The 17,789-nt window shown below is 38.9% G+C and overlaps 1 protein-coding gene across 1 annotated transcript; it reads left to right on the top strand.

Annotated features, from left to right (window-relative positions):
* Positions 1 to 1,160: 1,160 nt before the first annotated feature.
* CLDN1 (claudin 1) lies at positions 1,161 to 17,222 on the top strand. The gene is made up of 4 exons (XM_084872393.1): positions 1,161 to 1,671; positions 10,273 to 10,437; positions 12,634 to 12,718; positions 14,618 to 17,222. Exons 1-4 carry the CDS (start codon positions 1,449 to 1,451, stop codon positions 14,775 to 14,777), a joined length of 633 nt encoding a protein of 210 aa, XP_084728519.1. The 5' UTR covers positions 1,161 to 1,448; the 3' UTR covers positions 14,778 to 17,222.
* The last annotated feature ends 567 nt before the right edge of the window (positions 17,223 to 17,789 follow it).

Genomic DNA, 17,789 nt, shown 5'->3' with positions numbered 1-17,789 from the left:
TAAAACCTGAGGGGGTGACCACAGCCAGTCACTGCAAACCCTGAGCCAGAACCCAGACTCCAGACCTCCCAGCCCAGTCCTCTTTCTACTGGGGAGACACTTTTTAGATGCTCTCACCTTCAGTGAATAACATCTGATAATTCAGTAGTGAAATACCTATGGAGGTGTGCATTTGGGAGGGTGGAGGGGGCATTGTCCTGGTCCCTCCTATAATAAATTGATGCTCTAAAACAAACTGCAGTGTGTGTGTGTGTGTGTGTGTGTGTGTGTGTGTGAAGGAGTAGGGGGAACCAGGCTGGTGTGTGTGTATGTGTGTGTGTGTGTGTGTGTGTGTGTGTGTAAATGGGGCAACCAAGCTGGGGGTGTGTATGGGTGTGTGTGTATGTGTTTGTGCAGGAGTGAGGGGAACCAGGCTGGTGTGTGTGTGTGTGTCTGTGTGTTTGTGTGTGTGTGCAGGAGTGGGGAACAGTAGACTGCATTTTCATGGCTATGATAATAAATTTAAGGACATATATATCAGTCTAGTTGAGATGTAGTAGAAAGCAGAGTGGGCTGAGAACCAAGAACTGGACATGCTGATAACTTGCTGTGTGACTTTATAGAAATCATGTTTCCTTTCAGGGTTTCAGTTTCCCACTCTATAAAGTACTATAGCGACTCAGAAATACAGCGTTCTGGGAGAGTCCTTGAAGGCAAGAGGGGGGTGGAGGGAAGGAAGGAGAAGGGGGAGGAAGCTGGACAAAAAGGGAGAAACAGGTGAGGGAGACGAAGGGAGGGGAGTAGAGATGGAGAATGCCTTTTAGTAAGTCAGAGAAAAAAAAAAGTTGCAAATGGGAACTGTGGGTCTCAAGAGGGCTTTTTTTTTTTTTTTTTTTTTAAGTTTTGCATGTTTAGTGTTTACACATACTTTGTCCTTTTGGGGGAAATACAGATTGAATGAATGGCGAATTTGAGACGACTAACTAGAGAAAAAAGAGCCAGGGGAGAAATGAGAGGGAGCAAGCACAGCTCGGGAGCACTAGGAATTCCCAATCCCACCCAGGAAGTCCCCACACCGCGCTGGACCCTTCAGCCCAGAGCACCTTGGCCAACTGGGCTGGAGCGCGGCCTCCCGCTTCCCCAGCGAGCCGCCCTGAAACCGCCAGGGGGCGCTGCGCCGCGGCCGGGCTGGGCGCGGGGCGGAGCTGCTTTAAATTGCGGCGCCCCGCAGGTTGGCTCTCATTCCCTGAGCCTGGGAGCAGCCACAGCTTCTCGCACTCGGACTCCAGCGCCAACACCGGACTTGGACCCGGACCTAGAATCTCTCCAGCAGCGCCGCAAGGAGCAGGACTCCCCGCAGAAACTTCCCCCGCGCGGCTCCGCCACCCCCGGGAGCCCCAACGGAGCCTCTGCAAACTCCACCTGCTGCACCTGCCATCCCGGAGCCAGCCAGGGCGCCCGAGCGAGCCATGGCCAACGCGGGGCTGCAACTGCTGGGCTTCATCCTGGCCTTCCTGGGCTGGATCGGGGCCATCGCCAGCACAGCGATGCCCCAGTGGAAGGTTCACTCCTATGCGGGTGACAACATCGTGACAGCCCAGTCCATCTACGAGGGGCTGTGGATGTCCTGCGTGTCGCAGAGTACCGGGCAGATCCAATGCAAAGTTTTCGACTCCTTGCTGAACCTCAACAGTAAGTGCATTCCCCTCCCCCACGGCTGGGATCCAAGCCCCCAGCCCCCAGAGCTTCCCTTCCATTCCGGGTAGAGGCCATCAGCTGGTTCTGTTAGGTGATTACATGGTTGTCAGTCTTCAGTTGATCAAGTCTTCAGATCATGTTGAGAGGAAGTAGAAAGAGCTGCGCTTTGGGATAAGGCAGGTCCAGGACTAAGCTCTAGTTTTGCCTCTAATTCCCTGGGTAACACTTTTTCTCCTCCTCTAGGTGAGGCTTCCTCTAAATCCCCATGAGAGTGGGTTGAAGATTGAGGGGTGAAGGCCAAACTCCAACCTGAGTTCTTAGGCCTCCCCTGGACATTGTGAGATTCTGTGTGAATTGAAGAGCGGTAGGGTGTGGACAAGAAAATAGTATGCCTTGAAAAGTTTGGAGCCCGGTAGTTTCTCATATTACTACATGGAGTTCCTCAACTTACGTTAAAGTTGGAAGCTTTTGTTTCTTTTGATATTTAAAAGGCAATAAGTGTGTGGGGGCGCCTTTGTGCCCCTTTTCATGACTTTTTGAAGAAGCCTCTTGAGATTCCCCTGAAGGTTTTCAAGTTGGGGATCTTCAGAGTAGCGGAGTTTGTAGGTTCTTCTGGAAAGTGAAGGTTACTCGTGGCAGGTAGGAAAAGGAAGACAAAAAAAGAAAAGTTCTGAATAAACTCCCATCATATTCTGAAGGGAAAGATGAAGATACTGAAGCAAAATGCCGTTAAGGAGATACAGCAGAGGTCAGCTGCGGGGAGAATGCAGCACAAAGAAGGGGTGGCTCTTCTCTCCAAGTTCCCACCTTCCACAAAGGATGTTCTCTGTAATGGGTGTTTGCTACTTACTTCTGTGGAAAGTTTCATGTAGAGAGAGATATTCCTAAGGATAGCGGGGAGAAAGAGGACAAAGACGGCTTTTTTTTTTTTTTTTCCTTCTTATTACTTTTTAAATAAAGGCCTTTGAGTGCCTCTTCTGAAACTATTTAGATTCCCACTTGCCTAGGTAATCCCAGTTTATGGCTGGAGTAACTTCCTTGAGATATTACATTCGTTGTCATGTAGCATGTGTCTGTTATGCCCTTGAACTACCTTGAAGAAAAGCTTCCTTAGTCTTTGCCTAGATAAACAAGCTTGCCCACTGGCCCCTTTATGGGCTGAGGGTGAGCAGTGTTGTCACCGCTCAAGTTTACTCTAAGTGCTTTGTTCACCTCCCTCATGTGGTTTTGTAAGAAACCATATACTGGAGGGTTATTGAATTTGTTTAAATGCCTTGAACTCCTGTGGAATCTGGTTAGTCACTGTGGATGGTGGTTTTTAGTGTTGTCATTTTAGCTTTTCAAAGTCCCCATTCTAGGACTTCTTTATGCCAAATATAACAAGTATATTAGGTATTATCCTTTGTATAATCACTGGATCTCCCCATGGAAACATAAATACATGTAAGGAAATAGTGTCAGGAATTTGGGGTGTCATATTGAGGCATTGGCAGATGGAGAAGGTTCTAAGGGCAATTCTAGAGAGATCTCTGATTCTTCTGATCAAAAGAATTCATTTTCAACGTGTTTAAATGGGTCTCTTTAACTTTCTTATATGGCCAATGGAATCAGATTGATTCGCATTGCAAATACTCAACCAGGTCATTCCTACTGATGATAACGTGGCAAAATGTTTTTTTTTAATTATTATTATTATTAGTTACTAAAGCTATTACAGTTTTTGTGCAAGAATTAAACAATGTCCTCCTCGTCTCCCTACTACACATTTCGGAGATTTCTACCTATAAATTTGTATGTTTAAACTCCAGATCAGATTCCTCTTTTCATTTTGGCTAAAGCCAGAGATTATTCAAGATGGGGCCGAGGCCTTTCTCTCAAAACCAATTCCCAGAAAAGGGAACCTTTGACTCATAGGCATTCTCCCCAACCTGCAAATGACTCATCAGATGCCTTTGGACAGAGTCCAGAGAACCTGTCTCCATTCCTCCACCTGGGCAGTGGTGCTCACACCCACCTGATGCAGAGACCTGGGTGGTGATTCATTGACTGGTTTTGGTATAGTTCTGTCACCTCTGAATGTGAACAGGATTATCTGTGTGTATAAGTAGTCTTCCTTGTAAAAGATGGCATTCCTCGAAGTGCTTTTAGGTGAAAAGCTTGGCTAGAAGTTTCCTGAAATTGAACCTTGTTCTCTTTGTCAGTGGAGCCTACTTGACATCTTAGGGTTAAGATACAAGGATGTGTCAAGGCACTGTTCTCCTGCTCTAAATAGTGCCAGCTGTATAAAGAATAGTTCCAAAAGTGCCTAAAGAGATATAGTGTGCTCAAAACAATGTAGGAAATGAGACACAGGGTGTGTGTTTTATTTAGGTGGTTCTTGCAAAGCAGTTTATGACAGTGTACCTGAGGCCTTCCTGGGGAAACAAACGTTGCACTGTGCATTGTGGTTTTGCAATGGCAATTCCATCCAAAGTACTTGGTATTTATTGTCACTGATAACTCCTGCAGCTGAAAGTTGGAATATACAAAAGAGAGTGGCAGATGCGGTTAGAGTATATTTTTTTTTCTGGGCTACACTGTACATCTTGTCTTGTTTTAACCCAGTTTTCAAACTTTTAGCAAGCTAGTGTCTAGTCTGTGTGCTTAGTTAACTGCTGCTTCTTGCTTGGCTTTAATAGCTAGGGCTTTCCAAAGACTGGGATTCCCCAGGAGGCTGCATGGTAGGAGGTGTCTAAGCAGAGAAATAAGTAAGCATTTTGTAAGAATGTTGTAGGCAAAATACAAGCACCAGACAAATGGGAGGTTAGACTAGACTCTCTTAAGTCACATCCAACTGTGGGATTCTGTAATTTGTTTATAAGCTCCTCTAACCTGCTCAACTTGCTTTGCATGAATCCACATGTATGTAGGAGTGCTTAATGAGTATTGGTTGTCAGTGAGGTTGCCCCGTACTCTCACCATGATGTCAGGCTCGATCAAAGAGACAAAATCACTAATTTGGACAGACTTTGAAGCTTAGACAGAGAGAAAGGCACCCTTTACACTTCCCCATAGTATGGAGTATGCCTGCTGAACCGAGGGTGTTCAAGGAGCCATTGGTATTCAAATCTGTTCAAGAGTTTGATCTGACTCCTGGAATGAAAGATGTCAAAACAAAAATCCAGGCTTGAGATCAGAAGTTCTTAATCCTTTACCCTGGTTTTGCACTAACTAGTCATATGTTTAATGGTGAGCCACTTGGTTTCTCTGGGCTATAGTCTCGCCATTTATCAAATAGGGAAATGTAGGGGGGATGGTGAGCTGAATCCATGACTCATTCCTCTCTTCAACAAACGTGAGCTGTCTTGCTCCTGGGAATGCAACTAAGATGATATATAAGGTGCTAAAGTTGATTTCTTCCAGTGCCAACATTCTTTGTAACTAACTGTTGTGACTGAGGGGAAAAGTTAAGTGGCACAGTTAAGTTTTCCTACTTTGGGATGGTAAGTGGCATAGAGGAAATATAGACACATAAATGTAATTGTGAGGCAGTTACTTGAAGGAAGGAAAGAAGAAAGGAAGGAGGATGAGAGGAAGGGAGGGAATGGTGGAAGAAGGAAGGGAGAGAGGGAAGGAGGGAGTGAAGAAGGGAGGGAGGGAAAGAAAAGAAAAGGAAAGGGAAGGGAAGGGAAGGGAAGGGAAGGGAAGGGAAGGGAAGGGAAGGGAAGGGAAGGGAAGGGAAGGGAAGTTAAGGGAAGGGAAGGGAAGGGAAAGAAAGGGAAAGAAAGGAAAGAAAGCTAAAACTTGTTAGGACATTCCAAAAAGTGGTTAGTCCTGCCTCATTCCAGATCATTTCAGTTTCTGACTGTGCTGGTGTCCTGAGGTTACACCCAATGGCCACCAGCTCAGGCAACAATAAAATGGAAATGTTAATAAGGACTCCTTGAGAAACTTTGAACTTGAGTAAAAGGGAGATTTAACAAGTAAAAAGGCCAGGGAAGTATAGTTCTGTGATGATCTGTGATGAGATCATTTAATTGCAGAGACTAGAGCAGTTTTGCTCTAGTGACCCAATGTTCAGTTTATTGATTTCCCTATTACTTATTAAGCCACCACTGATGCAAAGAGGGACTATGTGAGAATGCAGATATACTTAAAATCTATGTTGTTTATGAAGTACACAGAGTAGCAATTAATAATATGGCCAGTAAGTAGCATGAACAATGCCAGAAATTTAAAGAAGATTCTATTCCTTGTATAGTAAAACTTTAGAAAAATCTAAAAAGAAATATCACTTAATGTTCTACACTTAATGTTCATCAACCTAACTATAGTTGATCAGTAATTTCTAACTAATTTCTTGTCTTGTAAGTAGAAGTCTTTTTAAATATTATTTTTCAGATCATACTTTCAAGCTACAAGTGGTAAGAACTTCATAGAGAGTCTTTAATCTCAAGATTATCAGTCTAGCTGAGTATAATTAAAAGACTGCCTTCTCCGTGTATTGCTGAATAATGATGAGAAACAATGGTTTAGCTTCTCAAATGTTTGCTAACATTTTCTCTGCAGACAACTTTAGCCCATGATAATAGTATTATAGAGGTATCTACCAATTTAAAGGGCCAAGAAAAGAACACATTTGCTTTTAGATTTGATTTAATCAGACCAGATCAGAGTTAGTAGTCCAAAACTCTACTGTACCTCCCTAACCCAAAATTTTATTTTGTACCTTTTAAACATTTTTCAATTTCTCTGTCCTGCTGATCATCATTCCACTAGGAAGAAAAAAAAAAACTTCCTTGGAAGATCATAAAATTTGTAAAATTAAAACAAATCAGATTAAGCAAAAAGTGTGAATTTTTCCTCCCTGTATGAGTTATTAGCTTTTAATGTTCTAAACTAAGTCTGGTTTTATACAGTACGATTTTAGCATCCCTGGCTCTCTAAGGAGGCATTTCTCAGGATTTTTTTTTCCAAAGGTTAAGCTTAACACAAGATAGTATTTTTTAATGATTTTATTAGTAGAATTTTAAAGGATAAAGACATGTTCTAATTTAAATTCATTGAACACACATAGCATAATCTATATAGCTTGTCAGGTACCAGTTTTAGTGCTTTGGGTGGGAACATGAACAAATATCTGATCCAAGTCTTCAAGGAGCTCACAATTATATATTATGGGTATCTGACTTAGAAGACTTCCATGGATATTAATTTGAAGAATTCTTCTGGTTCCAGCTTAAAACTGTGCAATTTAGATTCTATCTGTGCATAAAACCTTCCTAACTTCTAACACACTTGCTCACCTTGATTTTTAAACCACTATTATATACACTCAGTATGATTGTCAGCCTTTTTCCTTTTTACTTTTATTTTTACATCCCTCCCCGCACCACCATCATGATAGTTAAGAATTAATCCAAATGTCTACAATGAAGCAAAATGAGATTTTGTTTGATGCCCATCTAGTATTGTAAAATATAAAGAAATGTCCTAAGTCAATGGATGCCAAGGTCATAAATTGAAAAAATACTGCTTTGCAAAATAGCACTATTGCTTTATCAGATTTTTTAAAAAAAATGAAACATGAATCCCTTGCTCTGTAAGGTTTAGATAAGTCTCAACTACAGTTTTTTCCTCCTTTATTTGTGTGCATTATACAAGCAAGCCATTATTCTATAAAGAAAAAATAAAACATACTAGGCTTTGTCCCCTCCTGCAGAGAAACTTTGTAAAATAAGTGGAAGAGTAAAATGGGTATGGCATGAATCAAATGTGTGTTTGTAGGGTCGGGTCAGGGGGGAGGATGAGAATTTAAAGGGGACGAAATCTAGCAATGAAAATTGTGAATCTTACATCATTCCAAGTGAGTGCAAAGGGAGCTTTGAAGTAGTGTATCCATGTGTGCTCCCTGCCTGCATGGCTTTATCCAGACCTGACTCATGAGACCGAGTCATAGACTCCTCGTGAAGAACACCTTGTGATCCAAGTGCTCAGACCTGCCAGACTGGTGGCCTGCTGCTTTTACGTGAAACACACACCAGAATGATTGTTATGGAAGCTGGGTTTGGTTAGAGGCCCTGCAGCTCCAACAAAGTGGAAAGCTTGGAGACAGATCAGAGAAAGAAACAAAAGTGATGAATAAAGAGTCAGGAAATGGAGTATTCATAGAAAACAAAGTAGAGGTGGCTGAGAAGTGTAGGAGCCTATGCATATTTGAAGGGCTAGCATAGGAAAAATGTTGACTGTGCCCTCTATACCAAGGGTAAACATCTCATCACCCCTTCTTTAAGACCCTCCAGTGACTTTTTGTTACACTTAGAATCAACTCCAAACACTTTACCCTCACTTGCAAAGCCCTGCCTGACTTGCATCTCTGCTCACTTTGCTAAACCTACCTCATTTTACTTTCCACATCCTATCATCCACCAGGAGAGTGACCAGCTGTCCCTGTTGGTGCAGGATTGAGGGTCTTCCCTAGATATAGGACAGGTAGTTTTATTTTTATTTTTAATTTTTTTTTATTATTATCGACAGTATTAGAGATGTCCTCCATTTCTCCCTTTTGGCCCCATCCACCCAGTCCCTGCCCCACCCAGGCCTTCACCAAACTATTGTCCGTGTAGCACAAGTAGTTTTAAAACCAAGATAGACCCTAGGTCACCCTATCCTGGCACGTGGATCATCTCCTCTGTCAATATTCCTTTGCTTTAAATGATTGCCTTCTGAGTGGAATTTGAAATCTGTGTTGTGTATAAGAGCTTAGATATTGTATTTTCATTTTCCTTCTTAGTAATGATTGATTGCCTTTGCAAAAACATTTAGTAAATTAGAAGGAAAGACACACCAAATGGTGGAGTCCTTGGTACTTTCCTCTTCCACCACTGTGGAATATGTATTTTGATTCAGCAGCTCTATACCACACTGGAATCTTAAGATAAGTGTGTAGGTAGGGTGCATGTATACCCACACACACTTATAAAAGGGAGTGTCTCTGGTTTGCCTTTTAATTAAATCAAGCAAAAATGTATTTTGGCTTCCAAAATATCTCTCAAATACAGAAAAAAAAATTTCTACTTCTTAGATAGAGGTTACTATGATTTTATCAGAGTTTGGTTATGGCTGGAATGAAAATATAAAAGAAATAAAAATTGAATGATGTTTTAGATCTTAGTGTTAATTAGGATTGGTAATTCAAGGTCTCAGCTCTGAAAATACTAAGACTGAGCCTAGGTCTCAATTAGACAGTGAGATATAGAACCTTTCTATCATGCCAGCTACTTTTGAAGAGCATCAAGAGGTCAACTAGCAGTTTTGCTCAGTGGATAGAGCACTGGCCTGTGGACTGAAGGGTCCCGGGTTCAACTCTGGCCAAGGGCATTTGCCCAGGTTGTGGGCTTGATCCCCAGAGAGGGGCATGTAGGAGGCAGCCAATCAATGATTCTCTCTCATCATTGATGTTTCTATCTCTCTCTCCCTCTCCTTTCCACTCTAACATAAAAATATATTTTAAAAAAAAATAAGTCAATTGTTCCAACTCTCTGATAAGAGATACCATCATTCACACTTTACATAATAGAATCATGGTCCCAAAGAATAATAAGTAGCTTACTGAAGATAGCATGCTTTGGTTTGATGTAAATAGTATTTATATATCCAGAAATACTTATCACATGTAAGTCCTGACAGTGAGATAATGATCTTTATATGAAGGAGGAAGTAAATCTAGAATTAATCAAACTCATCTCACCAGCATAGCTTCATCTTGTTTTCTTTAAGTTTGTGCCTTTATGCCACAATGATGGTGTCATGATTTTACCCTTTAGGAAACATACTGGCAAAACCTCTGAACCCTGTCCACATCTTAGTGATCATGACTTAGTTAGCAATGACAATAACAGGAAATCAGAAAATGAATGGAACCCTGAGAAATGCTACCTTGAATTATTGTCTATTTGACAACATGACAATGGACATAGTCATGGTGATAGCTCTGAATATGAATCCACTATGTTCTAAAGTAACATGGGAAAGGTTATTTAGTTTTGTTCAAAGAAAATGACACTCATATTTCCCATCCTCACCTCAGCCACTTGAGATATAAATGCTGTTTATTCAGCCATGATAATCAAAGAAAAATTCATTTCTTATCTTCCCAACTCACCTCTGTCTTTTCTGAAGTCTGATGGCGGAGGTATAAAGCTGTTGACTACAATCCAAGATATATTAATGTTATAAATGGTTTAACATTAAGGATAAAACATGATTGTGTTTCAGAATTAAAATACTCCATTAGTAAGGATTAAAGATGTATTAGATCTGCTAACCCTATTCCACCAGATCATTCGTTTTCCAGAGGAATTTGAATTTAATGTTGAAAACATAAAAGGTTAGAGCCTAAGGGTTTCTTATCCATTAGCCAGCCAGTTGTTTGGTTTTCTGGAGAAGAAACTATGTTGCTTATGTACAAAAATATCACTAGAACTGGGGTCTCCTGACTCCCAGTTTAATTTTCTTTCTTTCATACAACATTGAAATATACTTGGTCTTTTACCACTCTTCTCTTATTGATCTATATATGATTAATTTTTCATGTTCTAAAATATTTTCTGCCAGATACTTTGCAAGCAACCCGTGCCTTGATGGTGGTTGGCATCCTGCTGGGACTAATAGCTATCTTTGTGGCCACTGTTGGTATGAAGTGTATGAAGTGCCTGGAGGAGGATGAGGTCCAGAAGATGCGGATGGCTGTCATTGGAGGTGTGATATTTCTTATTGCAGGTAAGACAGGCCCTGCCCCCCTTTCTAAACTCTCTCTGGCATGGTTTTATCTTACTAAACCATCTCTGGCTTGAGATTTAGCTTTCCATTTCCTTAGACAATGTTGGATGTCTTGGCACTTGAATTGATTTATTTTAGTCCTTTTAAAATCTGAAGACATAGAAACCTTAAGTCCAGCTGACTTTCACATTCTCAAAGGAGCCAAATGAAAATTTGAGATCTGTGCTCACAGTGGACAGATCTATTATTCTTTCTGGTTTCAGTTGCCAACCGGTTTATTAGAACCAGTTTCCCCAGGTAAAGAGCAAGATCTCCTATCTAGCAAACCCTCAGGAACAACTCTATTTACATAGAGAATTTTCATGACATCCCCACGGACAACATATGGCAAGGATGGGGAGCAGTAAGAAGGAATATAAAGAATGTGTGAATCACATAGGTGTGTGAGGAATGGATGGGGTTGGGATTATTAGAGGAAAATGGGAACATCATTTCAGTTGGGTAGATCTGATTCCAAAATAAACAGGATGTACCCATAAGTTAGTGAAGAGAAAGGCCAATTGGAGTGTAGGTGGAAGGTGGAATGGAGTGGAGGTAGGAAATTGGGTTAAATGAATTAAGAGTGAAAATGATACAGAGAGGCCTTGAAAAAGACCTATATATATTTGTTGACTTACTGAAGTGTTGCTTATTGAGTTAGATTTGTGACCTTTAAGAAATGAGAACCAAAGAAAGGTATGGCAGTTCCATTTTAGTGTTATAATAAGCTTCTTTTAAATAAGGTTTTATGTATGTGTATAAAATAGTATTTAATATATATATAGTCTATTTTTTAAATAAACTATTATATTCAGTACATAATATATATATATTAGTTTATTGGTTTAAAATGAAACCAATGATATATCTATCACTAGGAGAAACTAGAATTACACTTTTTTTTCTCATTTCCTCTTTGATAAAAGACCTTGTAGGGTCCTTTGCCCCAGCATGATATGGGATTTAACCAATAATGAAGAGTTCCTGTGGCTTTGCCAAAGATTTGGCTAGTTGAAAGTCACCAGTCTTTCAGTTTTCCAAATTAGCTACCCCCTTCCCCCCTGCAAAAAACCACACACACCCATGGATGGTGCTTTAATTCCAAAAAGTTTAATTTTACATCAAAGGCTAGGAATAAACTTACTGCATAGCACCCTTCTTTTGCTTACCTTTTTGTAACTTCTCTGAATGATTGTATCATGCCCAGCTCAGTTTAGTAAGGGATTTCCTAGGGAGTGAGGGCCGAAAGTTCCAAAGTAATCTCATGATGCATCTGAGCAGCCAAAAGCACTCGTGTTTTCTGTCAAGTATTAGAGGAAATTAACTTGGACACATTGTTTTTTGAGATGGAGGAAAATGGAGCATTGAAAATTTTAATCTGTCTATATTGATGGTTTCTTAGAATTACTATGAAAGGAAGTTATTTAATTTATTTGGATTAGAAAAATAAAAATATTTTATACTTGTTAAAAATGATAGAAAAATTATTTTGGTATTACTAAAATATGAAATAAATGGAAAATTGGGAATGTGCTGTATACATTTACCTGTAGCATCACCTCAGCAAAACTCAAGGCAGTATCTGGCAGGTCTGGCTAGTGGAGCAGTAGGAATTTGGGTGGTCTGGACCATTCTGAGACAAATTCTGCTCTTACTGCTATCTAGCTACTTTCCTTTTGATTCTACAGAAATGTAAATTTTGCTCTTTGGTCAAGAAGAATATAGAAGAGTTTTCATTTCCCCCTTTTCAAGTGACTCTTCTATAGTAATGAGGACATTGGTTTTATGAAAAGTAGTTTAGTACACTAATGTGTAATAATATCTTTGACGATCATAAATGACATGAACCTCCTGAATTGTTTCTAAAAATGCTTTATTGGTGTCAGTAACCTTGAACTATAAATGAATAAGATGACAGAGTACAACCTATGCCTCACTCTGACCTAATGTTTTGGTCTGTCTTAACAGAATACTTGGAATAAAACAGGTTTTAACTTCTAATCTCCCTAAATTAAAATTGTCTAAAATTGACTAAATTCAAAATGTCAGCCTTATTGGCGAGATTTAATTCTTATAAAATCCTTATCAATGTAATGGGCTGCATATTTATGCTCAATGTTCCATAATGATTAAGTCTTTTATTTTTAATTTCTCTAGGTCTAGCTGCTTTAGTTGCCACAGCATGGTATGGCCACAGAATTGTTCAAGAATTCTATGACCCCATGACACCGGTCAATGCCAGGTAATGCTATTCATGTGTAAAATAGCTTGTTTTCTGAGAAAATACTCTTTTTATGTTCTGCAAAGTCCAGCTAGTGCCACAGCTTCCCAGATTTGCTTTCTGGAATTTTATGTCAAACTTAAAAATAATTTGTATAGCCTGTGACTCATGTTAAAATGAATTTGTATTATAATTGCTTTAACAGACTGTATGAATGATAGAACATATTTGAGGTAGAAAAGTTGCAAGCTTTATATTTTGCAACTGTGCTCGGCCTTTTCTCTTTTTTTAATATTAATAAATATATTAATAAATTTGAAATGTGCTTTTTGAAGTATGTTGTGATGTTTACAACACTTAGTTGTGATTATTTGTAACTAACACACAGCTTATGATTGAAAAAATAGTACTTACTACTCTATGCCTTAATGAATACTACTTCTTTTTCAATAGTTCATTTTTATTTATGAAAATAAGTTTAATTTATTTATGAAAAAATAAGTTGTGATGCTACTTTAAACATTTCTGTTCCACCACAACAATAAAATTGACTTTCCAAAGGTCAACTTTCATAATATGGCAAGATGTGGGAGTTCAAGGGCTGATTCCTGGCTCTCATGTAACAGCACTCTTTGATCAGCGAAAAGGCTCTTTGTCTCACTGTGTTCATGTCTTTAAAGCCTAATAACTACATTCGGAGTCAGGATGTTAAGATGTAATTATTGTTTGTGTCAGGATGAATAGATGAAAAATCCCAGTGGTTGGACAGATAAGGAGGATATACATTGCAATGATTGTGTTGGAGCCCTTCCCATAAGATTTACAATGTAGGTACAGAGACTGCTGGAGGTCAATAGGCTAACATTTTACTAGTAATGAATGTGAGAGCAGTTTATTAATTGCCAGGCAGGGTACACATGTTATTTTTATGTCTCACGTGATCCTGAAAGGAGACCAGTAAGGGAGATTGGATTATCCTCCTTTAAGAGAAGCAGAAACTGAGGTTGAGAAGTGAAATTACCAGCATATAATTACAACAGTTGAGAGTTTGCATTTGGATCCAAACCCAGGCCTCATAATTCTAGATACAGCTTTCTCTACTTTTGTTGTCTACTATCAGACACAGATCCTCTCCCCAAAGAGTCTGGCTTAATACATCCACTTAGATCAGCTTAATCTAGAATGCTCCATAGATTTGCTTAGAAGTCTTTTTTCTAAATCATAAGTTTCAGATTTCAGTGTTTATAGGTACCTGGGATCAACTATTAAACACTCTAATGGATGCCCTGGCCAGTTTGGCTCAATGGATAAAGCATTGGCCCATGGACTGAAGGGTCCTGGGTTCAATTCTAGTCAAGGGCACATACCTTAGTTGCAAGCTCGATCAAAGGCATGTATTCCAGTTGCACTGTAGGAAACCAATCCATGTGTCTCTCTCACACCAATGTTTCTCTCTGTCTCTCCTCCCTCCCACTCTCTCTAAAAAATCAATGGAAAAATATATCCTCATGTGAGGATTAACAACAACAAAAAACTCTAATGGTCTAGCACTTTAGGAGTTTGTTTTTATAGAATATGGTTGCTTTGTGGTGATAGCATGACTTGTTAAGCTCGAACCTAGGAATCATTGTTCAAACCTGATTCCTAAAATATATAAAGATGCTTTACCAGTCTCCTACACATGGAAAAGTCTTTGGAAATTTTTGTGCAATTGACCCAGTGTTGCATGCTGTATTTCCTGATGTACTATTGCAAATGCAATGTAAACATTCTTGTGTGTGCAAGCACAAACCTGAAAGTACTTCCCCAGGGATCATGGGGGATTGTTTTCAGTGGGGGAAAAACATGAGATTTCTAATTACACTAGGAAACTTTCCAGTGATTCATTGATTAAGCAGATGCGTTATCTTTTCCTCTCAGGTATGAATTTGGTGCAGCTCTCTTCACTGGCTGGGCTGCTGCTTCTCTCTTGCTTCTGGGAGGTGGCCTACTTTGCTGCTCCTGCCCCCGGAAAACATCTTACCCAACACCACGGCCTTATCCCAAGCCTGCACCTTCCAGTGGGAAAGACTACGTGTGACACAGAAGCAAAGCGAGACAACCCTGGAACAAACAGAAAATGGACATTGAAATACTATAAGACTTTAAGACCTTGAACTTTGACTATTGTCGTCTGAACTGTGGTGTTATTAAAAAACAACACTTTTTTTTTAAAAAAAAAAATACCCATTGCTAAAAATGACTAAGTCTTATATCCTTGCTTTAATACAGGGGGGAAAGCTTTTTCCAAGAGAATTACTGCTTCCCACTGAGAAATCATCTCAAATGTGGGGAGGGGTGCTCCTTAATTATAGATATGTATATAGACATGTTTTTCTATAAAAATTAGTTAGTAAAATTTCTTATGTTGGTAACAACATAGTTAAAACATATCTAAAAATATATATATATATTTAAGTCTATATTGATTGAATAAGCAATTTCTTTGGTATATGCCTCTTTTTTCTATATGTACACATATATAATAGGTCAGATATCATTTACCCTCCTTCATCAGCTTTTAGTGTCTTTGACATAAGACTTAAACTGCTAAAGCAAGTATAAATTCTGCCTGTTCCTCACATGTGCCCTTTTCATGTAATTATTTTCCTTTTTTTTTTTTTTACCATGATCTTACAACACTTGCTTTGTCATCAGTCAATTGTTCTTCACACCTTTATTTGTTTTGTTTTTTTTACTAGGTTGGACTTGACTTTTAAATCTAACAACATATTTCCTAAGGATATTATTTAATTTCTAAAATTAGTAAGTTTCTCTTACAACTCAGAGCTTTGGGGCAAATCTTTCTGCATGGCCAGATGATATGCTCCTGTTGACCTTCCCACCTCATCTCTGTATTTTGACCTGTAACACTCTAGTTTGCTTTGAAAATATTTGCTTTTTTGAGCAAGTGTGTACTGCTTTCTAAGTGTTGTAACACAATTTCATTGATTGAATTTTTAAGGTATTTATTTACCGTTTATTCCTCCAAACTACCTTTTATGCCCTCCACCCTCTCTCCTCAGCTATATGCTTTCTCATAGGTAATTATCATATAGTTACCTGTATGTTTGGTCTGTTTTTCTGCATGAAGTGCTAGATGTTCTGTAGTGATAATCTGGTGACAAATATTCTCTCTGAAGTTGTCAGCAAGTCACTTGTTCTTTCTCCTCTTTTCCCATCTGTTAAATTGAGATAATGATACTTAACTAGCTGGTGGAGGTGGTGTGAGTATTAATTAGTTGGTGTTATGCTCATTCTTTAAACATGAAATATGTCTGAGTAGTGTTTTTATTTGCTCAATTGGTAGTTAGAACTCATTGAGCCAAACCTGCACACACCTTCACATTGTCCTTTCTACCCCAGACCATTTTCTTTCTCTCAGCTGCACCAATCATGTTGTTGGTGCTCTGTTTCATTTTAACAATTGCTCTTAGTTTTGCAGTAAGTGGAAAATGCTTCTCTACTGGAGCAAAATGATGTAATGAAAAGGGAGTTGGTGTTTGTGTCTGGAGACCTGATTTGAGTCTTGGTGCTATCAGTTACTGTCTGAGTTGGCCTAGATTTATTGTTTCATCTGTAAAAAAGGGATTGTGATTCCTGACCTGCCTAACTTGCAGGGCTTTTGTGAGACTCTAGTAAGATAGAATATGTGCAAATGTGGTTTGTTAGGTGAAAAGTGCTATAATAAAGAAAAGAACTGAGGAATTTACATGCATACATTTGGGTTTGTTTATTTTTCAAATTATTGAAAAAGGAGAAATTTTAAGGAATGAGTTTCTTGCCATAACCAATCTCTCAAGTAATGAGACATTATAAGGAAATTCAGCTTACTAAATGAAGTGGATTCTAAGGAAGTCAATTTCTTCAGTGTGACCTAATTTTTTATTTTTATTTTTTGGCTAAGCTTTTCTCCTCTTAGACCTAGGACAAGTCTGCAGGTGTAGTAGGTAAAACAGAAGTGTAAATATTGGCAAAGCCAAAGTATGGACGATTTTTTGAATTATAATAACTTCCAAGGTTATTCAAGGTGAATATCTGTTAAGTGATGCCTTCTGACTTAGTGCTATTAGGTGTTGCTAACACTGATTGTTTAATTTGGGAATGGTCATTCATAGTGAAACCACATAGGAAAGTTATACAGAGGATTGTAACATTTGAGGATTTGAACCTAGTAACTTTCAGTCTTCCAACCTGAGTCTATGCTTCTAGGAGGTATAACTCAGAGAGCTTTTGCAACACACATAAATCCTAATGCATGTGGTTTACTAATTGCTAAATTCTGCAAAATCAATCTATAATCCAAAATCACTACCAGGATTGTTACACTGGAAGTTAGTCAATTTTGATATTTTTATATTCTGCTACTGTACCTGAAACAAACCCAATGAATATTTTGGGATTTTGTAATGGAAATTTGTATAAAGCATTATTCTTTTTCAATAATTGTTGGGTGTTTTTTTTTTTAATAAAAACATAGATCATTGGCTTGTTTTTCTAATTATCATTTCAAGATTGCCATGCTTGGAAGAGAAGAGGACTTGGGATAGGATCTACCTCAATCTAAGAGCTATGGGCCTCTGGGTCATCTGTCATATACTTGAGTGACTCCATCTATTAGAATGCCCTGTTTTTCTCAAACTGAATTCCTTCACCATCAAAGCTGGTGATAGGGGAGGTTGCCAAAAGAAGTTAGTTGATTTCCCTTAACAACAACAACAACAACAACAACAACAAAAAGTGGGGGAGGGGAGAAGAAGGGGAGGGCATATTGTAATGAGAAGCTGAATGATAACATAACCAACTGTGAAGCACCCTGCAAGCTTCAGGTAGCTGTTTTCCTCACAAGGTGGAAGAGTGAAAGAGATTCATTTTAGTTTTTGTAACAATTACAGTCAAAACTACCTCTTAGGAAAGCCAGTGATGAAATGAATTCACTGGTAATCTGAAAATATCAGTAATTGATAGAGCCTTAATTATAGGGCAATTTTCATAGTAAAGAGATGGGTGTGTAAACCAAGGATTGTAGCTCTCTGTGGACTCTCAAACATTA

This window comes from Pipistrellus hanaki, assembly GCF_964339955.1.
Source record: "Pipistrellus hanaki genome assembly, chromosome: 2".
Classification (NCBI taxonomy): Eukaryota; Metazoa; Chordata; class Mammalia; order Chiroptera; family Vespertilionidae; genus Pipistrellus; species Pipistrellus hanaki.
This window is presented reverse-complemented; position numbering and strand designations above follow the sequence as displayed.